Source organism: Cricetulus griseus, chromosome X (assembly GCF_003668045.3).
Source record: "Cricetulus griseus strain 17A/GY chromosome X, alternate assembly CriGri-PICRH-1.0, whole genome shotgun sequence".
NCBI lineage: Eukaryota > Metazoa > Chordata > Mammalia > Rodentia > Cricetidae > Cricetulus > Cricetulus griseus.
The window spans coordinates 114,107,916-114,123,104 of record NC_048604.1 but is presented as its reverse complement, the minus strand read 5'-3'; the positions used below and the strand labels follow the sequence as shown (position 1 = coordinate 114,123,104).

General features: G+C 48.0%; 1 protein-coding gene across 1 annotated transcript; it reads right to left on the bottom strand.

Annotated features, from left to right (window-relative positions):
* Positions 1-611: 611 nt before the first annotated feature.
* Syp (synaptophysin) lies at positions 612-15,189 on the bottom strand. The gene is made up of 8 exons (XM_035449761.1): positions 15,180-15,189; positions 14,975-15,123; positions 13,797-14,045; positions 12,649-12,773; positions 9,511-9,706; positions 8,612-8,803; positions 4,723-5,053; positions 612-2,026 (listed from the first exon to the last, which is right to left on the bottom strand). The coding sequence occupies exons 1-7, from the start codon at positions 15,187-15,189 to the stop codon at positions 4,727-4,729; spliced, it is 1,248 nt and encodes a 415-aa protein (XP_035305652.1). The 3' UTR covers positions 612-2,026; positions 4,723-4,726.

Genomic DNA, 15,189 nt, shown 5'->3' with positions numbered 1-15,189 from the left:
GCATCTCTGGGCCTTGGGGCTAGGAAGGGGTCAAGTATTGGCAGCCACAACTCAGAACTCAGGCGCCCAAGTGGAGTCTTTAATTAGGTATGAGGCAGCAACAACGGGTCAGGCAGGCCTTTCATCTTGGGCACCCAGAAACTACCCCCTCCATCCCCAACCCCATTACACACAACCCTGTCACTTCCTGACCCTTGTCCAGGGAGAAACTGGGGTTGGGGGAGGAGTTAATCAGCCTCCCCACCTGGTAGGTCTTTGGTTCTACTGCTTAGTCTGAGGCAAGAGAAAGGAGATAGCTACCACAGGACCTGAAGGGTTCAGAAACAAGGGTTTGGACAGGATGAGGTCTTATGAAGTCTCCCTAGTTAGGTAGGGAGACTTCAATGGGACCAGGAAGGGTGGTGGCTAAGGGATCAATCAGCATGAGGACCACACCCTCGAAAGACTTGATGGCTAGCAGTGGGACATCGAACAGTGCTAACTCTGAGACTGGAATACTTTTTAGGCAAGGCTTCAGCAGGATGCTACTGGGTGTTGAGCTTCCTCTGGTCTCCTCTATTCTTATCTCCACTCCCTCTGTCTGCACCCAAAAGAAAAGACACACCGAGAAATCAGAGCCGGGTGGACTAGGTGGTTGAGGTGTTTATTTGGGAAAAGGGAATTTTTCATATTTGTTCTTCCTCATGGGAATCTTCAAACAATACGGAAGGGCACAGGAAAGTAGGGGGTCTGGAGGGAAGTGGGAGGGGCCACAGTCAGACAAAATGGCAACACACGATCACAGGCACTACCAACATCACAGACACAGCAGAGGGTACAGGATGGGGGCTCCAGACCCAGCCTCCAAGTATTCCGGGACAAATGTGAGTGTGGAGGGAGAGGGTAGAGAAAGGGGGAAAAGCGTGGGTCAGCCCCACAGTCCTGTAGACTCTGTCCTCTGATTATCTAGCTGTCTCTTGAGAGGGAGCAAGCAAGGGACACTTCTCTCTGGATCCCACCCCTCATCCTCCAAACCGCAATCCTTGGCTCTTCCCAGGTTACCTCAATTCCCAGGGGGGCAGGAGTATTCTCCCTCCTACTTTAACAAACTTGTCTCACAGCTCCTAAATATGGCCTCCTACACCCGCTGCTCAAACTCCACTCATTTGAAAACATTTTCTTCACTGGGCCATTACAGGAAGGGCTTCCTCTTCTGAAAGCATCATGCACTCCTCAGACTCTTCATCTGCCTGTCTGGACCTCATCTCAAACTTAGCTCATTCCTGAACCCCATTTCTATCCTTGCTCAAGCTCTTTGGAATCAAACACAGACTCCTGCAGGTTTCAAGACACACCTCTTCTAGAGATGCTGGGTTCCAACCCAAGCCCTCACTCCGGAGCCACGCCCCTCCTAGAACCACTCCCTCCTATTCCTTCCAGCCCCATTCCAGAATACTGTAGGACACCACTTCCCTTTTAGGCTCCATGTCTGGTATGTTGGGAACTCCAGTATCTGCTGACTAGTCCTCTCTATCCAGAGCTCCTCCCCTCTCACGTGTTTCACCCATATCCCCACCCAGTCTGCTGTCCTTCTACTCTTGGGGTTGGATTTCCATTCAAGCTTCTGTTTAGGCAATGCTGGAGGAACCAAGGCCAGAGTTAGGAGGAACAGAGGGAGAGAAGGAAGGGAAAAGTAGCATTGACCCTCTCCATGCAGCCAAGGTCTGGTCCCCTTCCTGTCCCCTTTCTAGAGCCCCCTTACCTCAAGGGACAGGGCTAGGGAACAGATAGGGGCTGAGGAATACAAGGTCAGGGTAAGGGAGGAGCCCATTCAGGACTGGGCCCCTAGTGCATGGAGAAGTGGGTAAGGGTAGGGCTCAGACAGATAAATAGATATTTATATATAATATAATATATATATAAACAGCAAAGACAGTTAGGGTCTCCTGGGTTGAGGGGTGGAGACCTAGGGTATGGGGATAGGAAGGGGGGCAGGCCTTCTCTTGAGCTCTTGCCCACCCATGGGGTCTTCGTGGGCTTCACTGACCTGTAGAGACAAAAGACACAGAAAGGAAAAGGGGTCCAGATGAGGGTAGTGCCCTTACAGATGAGGGTGATATCCGCAGGGAGGGGTTGGGCCACTACACTTTTTCTTCTGCCTGGCATGTTTTCTTCTCTAAGAGCTCTGGAGTTAGCCTCATCCTAGCTGCTCTCACTAGGAAGATATTCCCAACTTTGCTTGAACTGGGTACCAAAGGAACAATGACGGTACCCTCTCCTAATCAAAAGAGCCCATTAACCAGTACTGTTCTAGTCACTGTTGAAAATCAAAACAAGTGGCCCTATCTTTGTCAGGCTTACATTATATCAGGGGAGACAGGCTTTACAGGATGAACAAGACACTTACTAATATTAGTGAATTATCTAATATAAGATTATAATAGACCAAGCATGGTGGCACAGGCCTTTAATCTCAGCACTCAGGAGGCAGAGGCAGGTGGATCTCTGTGAGTTCAAGGCCAGCCTTGTCTACAGAGTGAGTCCCAGGATAGCCAATGCAGAGACCCTGTCACCCAAAACCAAAAAAATTCTCTAAGGAAGCTGTTAGGGCTCTAAATTAAGAGTGCTTGCTGCTCTTTCAGAGGACCCACATTTGACTTCCAGCACCTACATTGGGTGGGTCACAACCATCTGTAACTTCAGCTCCAAGCAATCTGACCTTTTGCCTGGTCTCCAAGGGAACTTGAACTCTCACACACATACTCACACACATATACATAATTAAAAATTCTTTTTTAAAAAGTGCTCTAAGTAATGTGTGTATAACATGAATAAGTCTTGGTTATTATCCCTTCAATCTAGTAGAGCACAGTCATGAGCCATAAGTTAGTAATTAAAAAGTGTGATAAGGTAAAACACAGGGTGTGGTGAGAAAGATAAGGGGGATTTGTTTTAGATAAATCATCACTGATAAGGAGTTGGTGATATATGCCTGGGATCCCAGAATTTAGGAGGCAGAGGAATGAGGAAAAGTTTGAGGCCAACCTGGGCTACATAGTGGGGCCCTAGGTCAAACCAAAAGCAAAACAGGGAGGTGGAGGCACAATCAGGAATTCAAGGACATCCTTAGCTAACACAATGAGGTCTAGGCCAGTTTTAGCTACAGGAGCCCTTGTCTTAAAAATAACATCAACAACATAGCAACAACAAAGTCAGCTGTGGTGGTGTAGGCCTATATGATCCCAGCCACATGGGAGGTGGAGATGAGAGTATTGCAAATTCAAAGCCAGCCTGGGCTACAGAGTGAGTTGGGGCAACTTCATAAAACTCTGTCCCCAACTGGATATATATATATATATATATATATATATAATATATATATATATTTATTTCAGTGGTAGAGCACTTGCTTAGCATGCAGGAGCTCAGTTCTCAGTACCTGCAAAACAAAACAGTCCCCCCCATCAACCAACAAAAACAAAGGCCTCATAGAGTGAGTAGTGACCAAAAAAATGGCTAGGTAAAGATGGGTATATGTAAAACTCTAGTGGGGAAGCAAGTTCAAAGGCCCTGAGGTAGAATTGGACCTGGCACGGGCCTGTTTGACTGAAACAGTGATGACAGCAGGTGATCAGTGCCAGCAGGTCAGCAGGTCAGATGAAGTGTCTTGAGGGAAGAGGGAGTAGTGCTATGTATGGGCTTTGTGACCACTCTGAAAGATTTTTGCCTTTAAGTGAGATGCTACAACTGAATACAGGACGGCGATTTCTGAATTTAGGGCGACAGTGGCTTAGCAGAATACCTGTGGATGCTCGGGGGTAGAACAGGTTGTAAATGGGGTAGACTAGGCACTTATGAAGACAGAAGATGATTCTGAAAAATGGAAAGGCTGGAGATATTTTGAAAGTAGGAACCAACAGGACAAGACTTTTTTTTTTTTTTTTTTTTGAGACATGGTCTTACTGTGTGGCCCTGAGTGACCTGGAAGTTGCTTTGTAAACCAGGCTAGTCTTGAACTTATAGAGAGCCCTGCTTGTCTCTGTTTCTCCAGTGCTGGGATTAAAGGTACTGGGACCACTACACCTGGCCAAGGATTTTTTGGTTAATTAAATGTGGGATGTTTTAGAAGACTCTCCAACCTGGCTCACCCACTACCAAATCTACTCTCACCTAGGTGTTGCCACCTTCTTCTCTCTGAGACAGGATTTGACTATATAGACCACGCAGGATTTGAGAACTTGGCAATGCCTGTGCCTCAGCCTCTAAGTGCTGGGATTATATATGTGCTCCATCGTGCCTGGCATTCATTTCTTTTAAGGCACAACAAGAATGTGTACAAGACCCCTGCCCCTCCCTTTTCCTCACTTGAAATTCCACACCATCTCTTTCACTACAAGAGTTAAGGAGAGGTAGCAGCAGATCTACACCCTCAAAATGCACTGTGCTTACCTTTCCCCATCTATTGGCTTTAGCTCCTATTGTTTTAGCAATCATTTTAAGGTCCCATCTCCCCTTTCCTTCCTGAAAACTACACTGCTTCGGTGATTCTCCCACTGCGCAAGTGCTCTTACACTCCATTTATTGGTTACTCTAAGCACTGCTCCTTCCCCTTCCTTGTCCTGCTCTCCCCCCATTGGCTAATTTTTCGGCGTTCAATTTTTTTTTTTTTGTAGTTCCGCCTGTCTATTAGTTCCTTCAAACTTCTCTTCTTGTACCTCCCTGCCACATCGTCCCATCACTCACCAGATTACATCTGATTGGAGAAGGAGGTGGGCGCTCCCTGCGGGCCATAGCCTTGTTGCCCATAGTCGCCCTGAGGCCCGTAGCCACCGCCACCGCCACCGGCTGGCTGCCCGTAGTCGGGTTGGTAGCCACCCTGAGGCCCGTAGGAGTCCTGGGGCCCATATCCTCCAGGACCCTGCCCGTAGCCGGCATCGCCGTATGCATCCCCAGGTGCTGGTTGCTTTTCCGGGGCGCCTGGAGGTGCGCGCATGAACGGGGCGGCCCAGCCAGTCTCTTTGAACACGAACCATAGGTTGCCAACCCAGAGCACCAGGTTCAGGAAGCCAAACACCTGCAGGGAGACAAAACCCAGCTGTCGTCTCTTACCCATTGCCTTGACAGCCCCTGGGAATTTGAGGCTGAGCGACAGGATTGTGCATTTTTAGGGCATAAGTTCGTGAGTCTCTGTGACTATCAATGTACAGAAAAATTTGGGACTGTGTCAGTTGTTAGGATTCAGATGTGCAAGTTATTTATTGATTCTGGTGGCCCACACCTGTAATCCTGGGGAGCTGGAGGCAGGAAGACCAATGCAAGGCTAGCTTTAGCTCCATAGTTTGAGGCCAGCCCGGGATACATGAAAATCAGTCTCAAACAATTTTTTTTGTTGTTGTTATTTTGGAGACAGGGTTTCTCTGTGGCTTTGGAGGCTGTCCTGGAACTAACTCTTGTGGACCAGGCTGATCTCGAACTCACAGAGATCCGCCTGCCTCTGCCTCCCGAGTACTGGGATTAAAGGGGTGCACCACCAACGCCTGGCTCAAACAATTAATTTTAAGGGCAGGGAGTTGTGGTGTAACGCTTTTAATCCAAGTACTCAGGAAGCAGAGGCAGGTGAATCTCTGTGAATTTGAGGCCAGCCTGGTCTATAGAGTGAGTTCCAGGACAACCAGGGCCATGTAGATAGACTCTGTCTCCAAAGAAAAAAAACGCACAGTTTAAAAAATGTATTTAAGTACACACTTATTAAGTATACGTGTATAAAATATAATAAATTTAAATTTGTAAAATATGTAAGTATACACTTTAAAGAAATAGGAATCACTAATTGATGCATATGTATACATGTGTATGCAAATTAGCACAGACACATATATTAGAACTTGTTATGTAGACCGGTCTGGCCTTGAACTCTGAGATCTACTTGCCTCTGCCTTCCAAGTGGTTCTTGTGGTTATTGAGACGGGGTTTTACTATGTAGCCTGGCAGCCCTGGAACTCACTATGTAGGACACGCTGGCCTCTACCTCCCAAGTGATAGGATTAAAGGGTTCTAGGAATTGAACTCCCATCTTCAGGAAAAGCAGTAAGTGCTCTTAACCACTAAGCCATCTTTCCAGCCCCGTTTCCTTTTACTTTTTCAACAAATACTCTTGGTTTTATGTTTTATTAAATATTTATTTAGTGTGTGTGTGTGTGTGTGTGTGTGTGTGTGTGTGTGTATGTGTGTATGTGTATGTGTGTGCTCAATAGTGCAGCAGACATGGTGTGCCTGTGGAGGTCTAGCCCCTGTTTGATTTATATATATATATATATATATATATATATATATATATAATATATATTTTTTTTTTTTTTTTTTTTTTTTTTTTGAGACAGAATCTTGTCATTTATCCCAGGATGGCTTGGAGCTCATTATGTAGGGCAGTCTGGCTTTAAATTAGTGTTGGGGATGGAGTAATGGCTCAGATGTTAAGAGGATCTAGGCTGGGTTTGATTTCCAGAATCCACATGGTGGCGCACAAATACCTGTAACTTCAGTTTCAGGGTATCTGCATCCACTTCTTTTTTAAGCTGTTTTGAGATAAGGTCTTACTATGTTTCTCTGGCTGCCCTGAAACTCACTCTGTAGACCAGGTTGGCCTTGAACTCACAGAGCTCCATCTGCCTCTGCCTCCTGAGTGCTGGGATTAAAGGCGTGCACCATTATGTCTGGCTCCTGCCACCCTCTTCTTAACGTCCACAGGCACCAAGAATACAAGTGGTGCATATACATACATGTAAACAAAACACTCACATACATAAAATTAAAAAAAAAAACCTTTTTTTAAAAATTAGTGTTTTGCCAGGCGTTGGTGGTGCACACCTTTAATCCCAGCACTTGGGAGGCAGAGGCAGATGGATCTCTGTGAGTTTGAGGCCAGCCTGGTCTCCAGAACGAGTGGCAGGATAGGCTCCAAAGCTACACAGAGAAACCCTGTCTCGAAAAATCCATCACCCCCCCAAAAATAGTGTTTTAAGTGCTAAGTTTATAGGCATGCATTAGCATTCCTGACTCTAAATATATGCATTTTTGTTTGTTTTTTGTTTTTGTTGTTTTGAGGCAAGGTTTCTTTGTGTAACAGCCCTGGCTGTCCTGGAACTCACTCTGTAGACCAGGCTGGCCTCAAACTCACAGATACTCACCTGCCTCTGCCTTCCGAGTGCTGGGATTAAAGGTATATTCTACCATGCCTAGCTAAGTATATGCTCTTAAAGAAAAAACAATTTAAAATTAAAAATAAGTATATAGAACATATAAAATATTAAAAAGTACAAAATGCTATATATATGACATTTACTGTATGCCACATCCTCTTAGCACTTTATATGTTATGTTCACTTAAAGTTCCATATTTGGACAGGAAGTAAAACTTTTTTTTTTTGGTTTTTCGAGATGGGATTTCTCTGTGTAGCTTTGGAGCCTATCCTGGCACTTGCTCTGGAGACCAGGCTGGTCTTGAATTCACAGAGATCCGCCTGCCTCTGCCTCCAGAACTGGGACTAATAAAGGTGTGTGCCACCACTGCACAGCTGAGCAGCAAGTGCTCTTCACCACTGAGCCATCTCTCCAGCCCTTGATATGTCCATTTTATATTTTATTTATTTATTTTAATTGATTATTTTTTTCTGGTTTTTCGAGACAGGGTTTAATCTCTTAAAAAATTTATGTGTATTAGTGTTTTGCCTGCATGTATGTCTGTGTGAGGGTGTCAGGTGTCCTGGAACTGGAGTTACAGACAGTTGTGAACTACCATTTGGGTTCTGGGAACTGAATCCGGGTCCTCTCTAGGGGCAGTCAGTCAGTGCTCTTAACCACTGAACCATCTCTTCACATCTGTTATGCCCATTTTTTTGAGACAGAGTTTCTCTGTAGCTTTGGAGGCTGTCCTGGAACTTGCTCTGTAGACCAGGCTGGCTTCGAACTCACAGAGATCTGCCTGCCTCTGCCTCCCGAGTGCTGGGGTTAAAGGCATGTGCCTCCAACGCCCGGCTCTGATATGTCCATTTTAAAGTCAAGTGCAGAGAGGCTAAATTACCTAAGATAACACAGCAACTGGCAGTGATACAGGATGTAATCTTGTGTCAGATTCTTTCCTAAGCACTTTTCGTGCTTTGAACTCGGTGAGTACTCAACAGTGGAGCAGGCCCTATCATTAGCCTTCAATTATATGCTAAAATGATCCCTGAGAGGTTATAGGTCATAGAACTTGCAAGTGACAGGATCTATGTTTAGACTGATTGCAGCCAGTAGAGGGCGTCCAAGTAGGGAACATTTCAAGATAGTCTTTTTGTTTGCACTTACCGACACAAGTCCTAGGAGGATACTGAGTTTCAGGAGATTTGACCATACTGGGCTGGGTCCAGGTGTCCCGGCCTAATGTGAAAGACCTCATGTTCCCCCCTATTGGGGACAGTGTATGGTATCCTAGTGGTTATAATTATTCAGTTTTCTTTTGATGGCATGCCTCCTCCTGGGAGCCCCCATGGATCTCCTGACTCTCCTCACATTCTCTGTGTCCACCATTTCTCATGCCAGACTATATCTCCGAGCTTTTCTCTCCCAGCCCTGCCAGGTTCCCAGGGCTTACCACTGAGGTGTTGAGTCCCGAAGTCACAGGATCCCTCAGTTCCTTGCATGAATTCCCTGTCTGGCGGCACACAGGCATCTCCTTGATAATGGTTTCTGGGTCCGTGGCCATCTTCACATCGGACAGGCCTTTGGCCCAAGCAGATGAGCTAACTAGCCACATGAAGGCAAACACTGCCGTGGCCAGAAAGTCCTAGGCAGGGGCAAGGAAGACATCATTGTGAATGGGCTGCTTCATGTTGAGCCCCCCAGCCCTTTTCACATCACTAGCTTTTGTGGGAGGGGCTCTTTAGAAGAGGTCTGTCTCTCTTCTGCCTTTGCAGACCTGAAGCTCACAGTATAGTCAGTTGGAGGGAGCCCTCTCAGCTTGAGCTCCCGTGAGTGTGTATGATACAGAGGGTGTGGGAGTGTGCTAGTGATGTGTGGGTGCGGATGTTGAGGGAGGAACTAACGCTGTGGGTTGTTTCCGAATCTGTGAGAAGTGTGTCTTACCACTTTTATTTGCATGTGGGAATATGTGTCATTTTATGTCTGGGATGAGGGTGTGAGAATATCTCTGTGTAGGAATCAGTGTCTGTGTGGTAGGGTGACATGCATGACTGTCACAGTGAACCTCAGTGCTCCTTCCTTTGATCTAGTCTGTGTGGTTGTGTGAGAGATAGTACGGTCAGGTTGTGGGCCAGTCTGGCATTCTGTGTGGGCTGTGAGTATGTTCCTATGACTCTATGACTTCTCAAGCCAGATACCTAATGGAGAGTCACGGAGACAACAGCAGCAGCAGTGTTGGGCTGCTTGGGTATGGGCCCGTCTTGGAGTTGGTTTGACCTGTGAGTCAAATGAACTTCGTCCCTGCAGCCTTGTGTCCCTGGTCAATGCATGCAACCAGCTGTGGAGACTCACCATCATGGGCCCTTTGTTGTTCTCTCGGTACTTGTTCTGCAGGAAGATGTAGGTGGCCAGGGCCCCCATGGAGTAGAGGAAGGCAAACACAGCCACAGTGACGAAGAATTCAGCTGATGAGGAGTAGTCCCCAACTAGGAAGACCTTGGTGGTGCGCCCTTGGCAGTTGGGTGCATCAAAGTACACTTGGTGCAGCCTGCAGAGAGAGGTGTGTAGGTGTGGCCCAGACTCTTTAGAATCCCTTTCTCACCTTCCCAGCCATGGGCCTACTAGTTTCTTTTGAGGTCCCAGGCAGAGGAGGAAACATCCAGGCACTGAGCACTTGCAGTGTACCATTGGTTGCTGAAAGCATCCCTCCCTCACTGCAACTCCGCTACTTCTGCTTCTGAGTTCATCCTAGAACACGCCAGGCATCATATATTTCAACCACTAGGGTCTTTGCACTGACTGCTCTCTTTAACAGGAATGCTTTCCTCTTATTGTTTCTCAGCCTTTTGGCTAAGATCAAGTGGAGGAATGCTCTTTTTAAAGATAGCTTCACGTCTTATTCTTCCAGTTCCTTCAAACTTTGCTTAAGGATCACCTTCTCATTAAAGACTTCCTGGATCCCCCTTTAAATTTTTTTTATGCTGATAATTGAACATAGGACCTTATGCATATGTGTGTTTGTGTGTATGAATGTGCATGTGTGTGTGCAGGTGCACATTTGTTGGTGTGTATGCACTTGCATGTGTTGTTCCTCAGGTGCCATCCCCCTCTTTTTGAAACAGGGTCTCTCTCTGGCTTGGAACTTGCCAATTACCATAAGCTGGCTGGCCATTGAATGCCAGGGACTCCAGCATGAACTATCGTGCTGGGCTTTGTTTAACATGGGTTCTGGGGCCAAACTCAAGTCCTTGTACCTGTAAGGCAAGCACTGATTGAGCTGTCTCCCTTGCCCTCAGTTTTGCTTTTTCCCCTTGAATTTTTCCCTGTGACTACAAGGGGGTGAGGGCTTATTCCTCTTTTCATTTTCTGAAAGATCCCAAGGTCTTGAACAGTGCTGGCGTCTATTAAGTTCTCAAGCAGTGTTTTTAGGGTGAAACACACAGAGATGGACACAGCCTTAGAGAAGTGCATTTGGAAAGACAGAGCTCCTGTATGAATCCTATCTCCTCCTAAATCATGTCGACTCTTTTCTCTTTTTACAGACTCTTTTTAGGTCCCTGAGATTAAAAAAAAATGTTTGTGTGGCAGAGAAGCCAAACAGTTATGAAATAGGAGAAGACAGAGGGTGTAAGGAACAGGATGTGTGAAGGGCAGTCTGGGAAGGTGCTTCCCTGTACTGTGATGGGGAAGAATAGAACTGCACTGGGACCCCACAGCTCTGGCCTCAGGTTAGAGATGGGATCCTGAGACAAATACACTGATGTCTGTGTGTAGCAGAGGCCCTGAGCATGGAAGGTTCTGGGGCGGGGTTCATGGAGGGCTTCTGTGGCCTTATAGAGGATTCCCAAAAGGCTGGCTCTTATGCTGCTGACTACCTCCTATCCCAACACAGTGTGTGTGTGTGTGTGTGTGTGTGTGTGTGTGTGTGTGTGTGTGTGTCTGTGTGTGTGTGTGTGTGTGTGTGTGTGTGTGTGTGTGTGTGTGTGTGTGTGTGTCCTCCTCTAAGGTATTGGGGAAGGAACCCAGAGCATGCTTGACAAATGCTTTGCCACTGAGCTACACCCTCAGCCCCCAAACTTTTTTCCTTGGCTTATGTGAACCTGGATACCCCTGGCTGTTCTCTCTCTGGCCATGCTCTCCTACCATCTCCTGTTTCTATTATTGCTCAGGACCTGAGCTGGCTTACCTCTCCCAACTGTTTGATCTCTTGGGCCTCCATTTACCCTTGGTGTTCCCCAACTCCCAGCTTCCAACTCTTCCCCAAGTTCCTGAATCTGATTGCTTACACTTAACAAGCATATGCAGAGCACTTTTTGGTCCCAGACACTGCACTGAGTACTTTGCAAGTATTGACTCAGGGAAGATATCCCATCTCCTTGTGGAGCATCGATATTATCTCTGTTTACAGATGAGGAAGTTGCGACTCAGGCTGTTATATGATTTACTTCAGTAATCAAGGAAAGTCAAGTGAAACTGTGGGTCTGTCTCTAAATCCTTAAGAGGTAGCAGCTGTTCCAGCTTGTCCTTACTCATGTACACCTAGCACCTAGTACAGTGCCTGCTACATGTTTGGGACTCAGTAAATGTCAGGAACTTCTAATTTGGTTCCATGGTTTCCCGTATCTATACAACATTCCCATTCTTTTCTAGCAGAACCCCTGCATGAGGATATGGTTCTAGTATCTATCTGCATCTGAGGTTACCCTCTTTTGTTTGTTCTGACATAGAGCCATGAGGACCGGGAACTTGGTCTACTTTAGTCACTGTTAAACCCTAGCACTTTGAGAAGTAAATAATGTCAACTAACATTATTTTAAAATATGTCTTTTTAAAATTGTGCTAGTGTGTTCATGTCTGTGTATATGTAGGAGTATGCGTGTCACAGTTCATGTGTGGAGGTCAGAGAACAATTTGCAGGGAGTCTGCTCTTTCTTTCTACCACATGTGACTTATCGCCCTTATCTGCTGAGCCAAGGGTGGCCTGGAACTCACCACAAATCTTTCTGGCATTGCCTCCAAGGTGCTGTGATTACAAGCATTTGCCACCATACCCAGCAACTAACATTAATTGCGCATTTACTGCATTAAATTGTACATATGTGTGTGTGCACACATGCATCTCTCTCTCTCCTTTGTCTCTCTGTAACCCAGGACCTTGCCAATGCTGTACAAGCCCCCTACAACTGTGCTACAGCCCCAGCTCTGTCATTTGCGTATGAATCTTATTTATTTCCTTTCGTCTATTCCTCTCTTTTGCCAAAATATAGCTAGAGAGGGTGACACCCTGTGTCTGTCTTGCACACCACATTGTCATAGAGATCTAGAGCAGTGCCAGTTACACAGCAGGTGTTCAGTGCACGGGCATTGATCCCAGTGGCTGTGGCCTCAAAGGTGTGAGCTCTGCAAAGGTCATGGAAAGGATTGCTCAGACCCACCCTCACCCTGCCCCTGCCTCATCCCAGACCTCAGGATACCAGGGCAGAGGCACACCTGAAGGGGTACTCAAATTCAACTTCGATGTTGAGGGCACTCTCCGTCTTGTTGGCACACTCGACGCTCAGCCGAAGCTCTCCGTTGTAGCTGCCACATGTAGCAAAGGCGAAGATGGCAAAGACCTTGGGTAGCAGGAAGGTGGATGGCTGTAGTGAGCCTGTATGCATGTGGGAGGGAGTGCCCTCCTCTGGACAGATTGAGGGGGGCAGCAGAGACAGCAGCAGATGGAGAGGTTCCCACCCCCACTCCCCTAATCAGGGCTCACCGGGTCCTAGCACAAGCTGATTACAGGGGTGTGGCTGTTTCTCTTTCCCCGTGTCTCTGTTTTTACCTCTAGGTGTTATGGCTTCTCCTCCCCTCTCCCTCTTCTCTCCCCCTTCTTTTTCACTCCTCTCCTCTCCCTTTCCTCCTCTTCTGTCACTCACTGTATCTCTGTCTTTTGCACCTCCCTCTCTCAGTATCTCTCTGTTTCTATGCATGTCCCTCCATCATCTTTTTTTTTTAAACTCTCTGAGTATATGCCTCTGCACTCTTGTTTCTTGGTCTGCTTGTCTGTTCTGCCTCTCACAAGGGCTCTATGGTTCTCTGTCTCCCTTGTGCCTATTTCTGTGCGTTGCTTTCTGTTTTTTTCTTTTGGGTGTCTCTTTATCTGTGTATGTCTTTCTGTCCCCTACCACATTTTCCTGCTTCACACCCAGTTCTCTGGCTCTCGTTTCTCAGCATTTCCATCACTGTCTCTACCATTCCCTGCCTCTCATTCTCTGTTTCCTTCACTGTCTGCATTTTTCTGCTTTGCATCTCCCCCTCCCTCTCTGTCTCTGTCTCTCTCCCTCTTTCTCTCTCAGCAGTCGCTTCAGGCTCCACTTCCCACCCCCCCATCCTTTACTTCAAGAGAAGAGGTAGGACGTCACAATCTGTCACTCCACAACAGGGGTACCCTCGGTCTTATGTGACGTCATAGCCTATCTGTTCCCTGTCCTTAAACCCCTGGGACCTTACTCTGCAGCCTAATTCCCTCATCTCCTTCCACTGTAGTCCTTTTCTGGCTTCCTGTCCCTCCTACATCCGTGCTCTTCTGGACCCCATTGTCACCCCCTCTACTTTCATTTCCCCACCCCACACCCCACACCCCAGACCACACTCACCCACTGCAGCACCTTCACGAAGCCAAGGGGCTCCTTGACCACCCGGAACTGACCCCCAGCCACCAGCTGAGGAGAAAAACAGCAGGGAGGGGGAAGGGTTGTGGGGAATAGAGATGGAGGTGAGGGGTCAGGCTGCCAGGCAATGATCCCTGGGGATAGGGCATGTGACTCCTGGGAGTGGGCGACATGTGGAGAGGGAGTGAGGAGGAGAAAATGATACTTTGGGGAAAGGAGTAAACACCAGGGTCTCAGAGAAACCCCCAGGGTTCAGGAGTGGTGAAGTGTGAGGTGATGAGTCACATGACAGAGGAGGCTGGGTATAGAAAATAGATGGGGTCCAGACTAGTTAGAGAAGGGAGGTCTGAACTGCTTAAAGGTGACTCAGATAGGGAAAAAGGTTGAGTGGAAGAAGATGGGGTTCATTAGAGTGGGGGAGGGGGCATTGAGAGATGAGGGTGAGTCACAACATCATAGGGAAGAGGTCTGCAGCGGTAAAGGTGAGTCAGATGATGGTGGTTGTGTCTAAGGAGATGCGGGTGGGGAGGGGTCGCTACTGGTTAGGGAGGAGACAGATTCTGAGGTGATGAAGAAGAGGGCGATGGCGGAGATGGTCCGGAATGATTAAGGTGGGAGAGAGCTGGGGCATGGATTCATTGGATATGCGCTGGGAATGAGAAGGCTGGGGGCTTTGGAGAGGCAAAATTGGATCGTCCCTCTAGATCTGCTCCCGAGGAAAGGGTGGTCATCTACCGGGGTGAAATCTCTGGGAGGGGCGGGTGCCATCCCTCCCCCACCCCGCCCCCACACCTTCTGTCGCTCTATTTCCTAGCTCATCTGCAGCCCCCCCCCCACCGCCCAAGTCTTCTTTTCATTCTCCCTTCCCCTGCCCCTTTGCCCTCTTCCTAGACCCAAGCTCCGGTCTTTCTCTCCGCCAGGTCAACAGTTCTTGTGGGCTCTGGCGGCCCCCTCTGCGGCAGTGAGGACAGTCCTCGATGCGGCAAAGAGCGCATTCCTTTTCTCCACCTTCCCCCCTCCCCTAGCCTGCAGCAAAATCCCCAACCCCAGCCCCAGTGACCATATCTCGACTACTCTGGTCACCACCTTTCAGGGTTGTAGGGCTAAAGCCACCCGGATTTCCCGCAAGCGCCGGGCTCTGTCCACGGTGCTGGAGCGCGTACCTGATTCACCACGTCCATGTCTGCCAGCAGCAGCATCAGCAATGCAGGGGGCGGAAGGTGCCTGCTAGCAAGGGCGGGCGCGGGGCGCGGCGGGGGCGGCGCGCGATCGTTGGAACAGCCCAGTCGGCGGCAGCCCCGCCCCTCGCATCCTGTATCTTTTTCGTGTGAGCGCCTGCGCACCACGGCACCCCCTCCCCAAGCTTGCCTGCGGCCAT

Bases quoted from the DNA above. Each gene is read 5' to 3' on its own strand.
- Syp (XM_035449761.1), bottom strand. The intron at 9,707-12,648 runs GTGTGCCTCTGC...CTCTCTCTGCAG, and splicing joins GAATTTGAGTACCCCTTCAG to GCTGCACCAAGTGTACTTTG. The intron at 8,804-9,510 runs GTGAGTCTCCAC...GCCCCTGCCTAG, and splicing joins ACAACAAAGGGCCCATGATG to GACTTTCTGGCCACGGCAGT.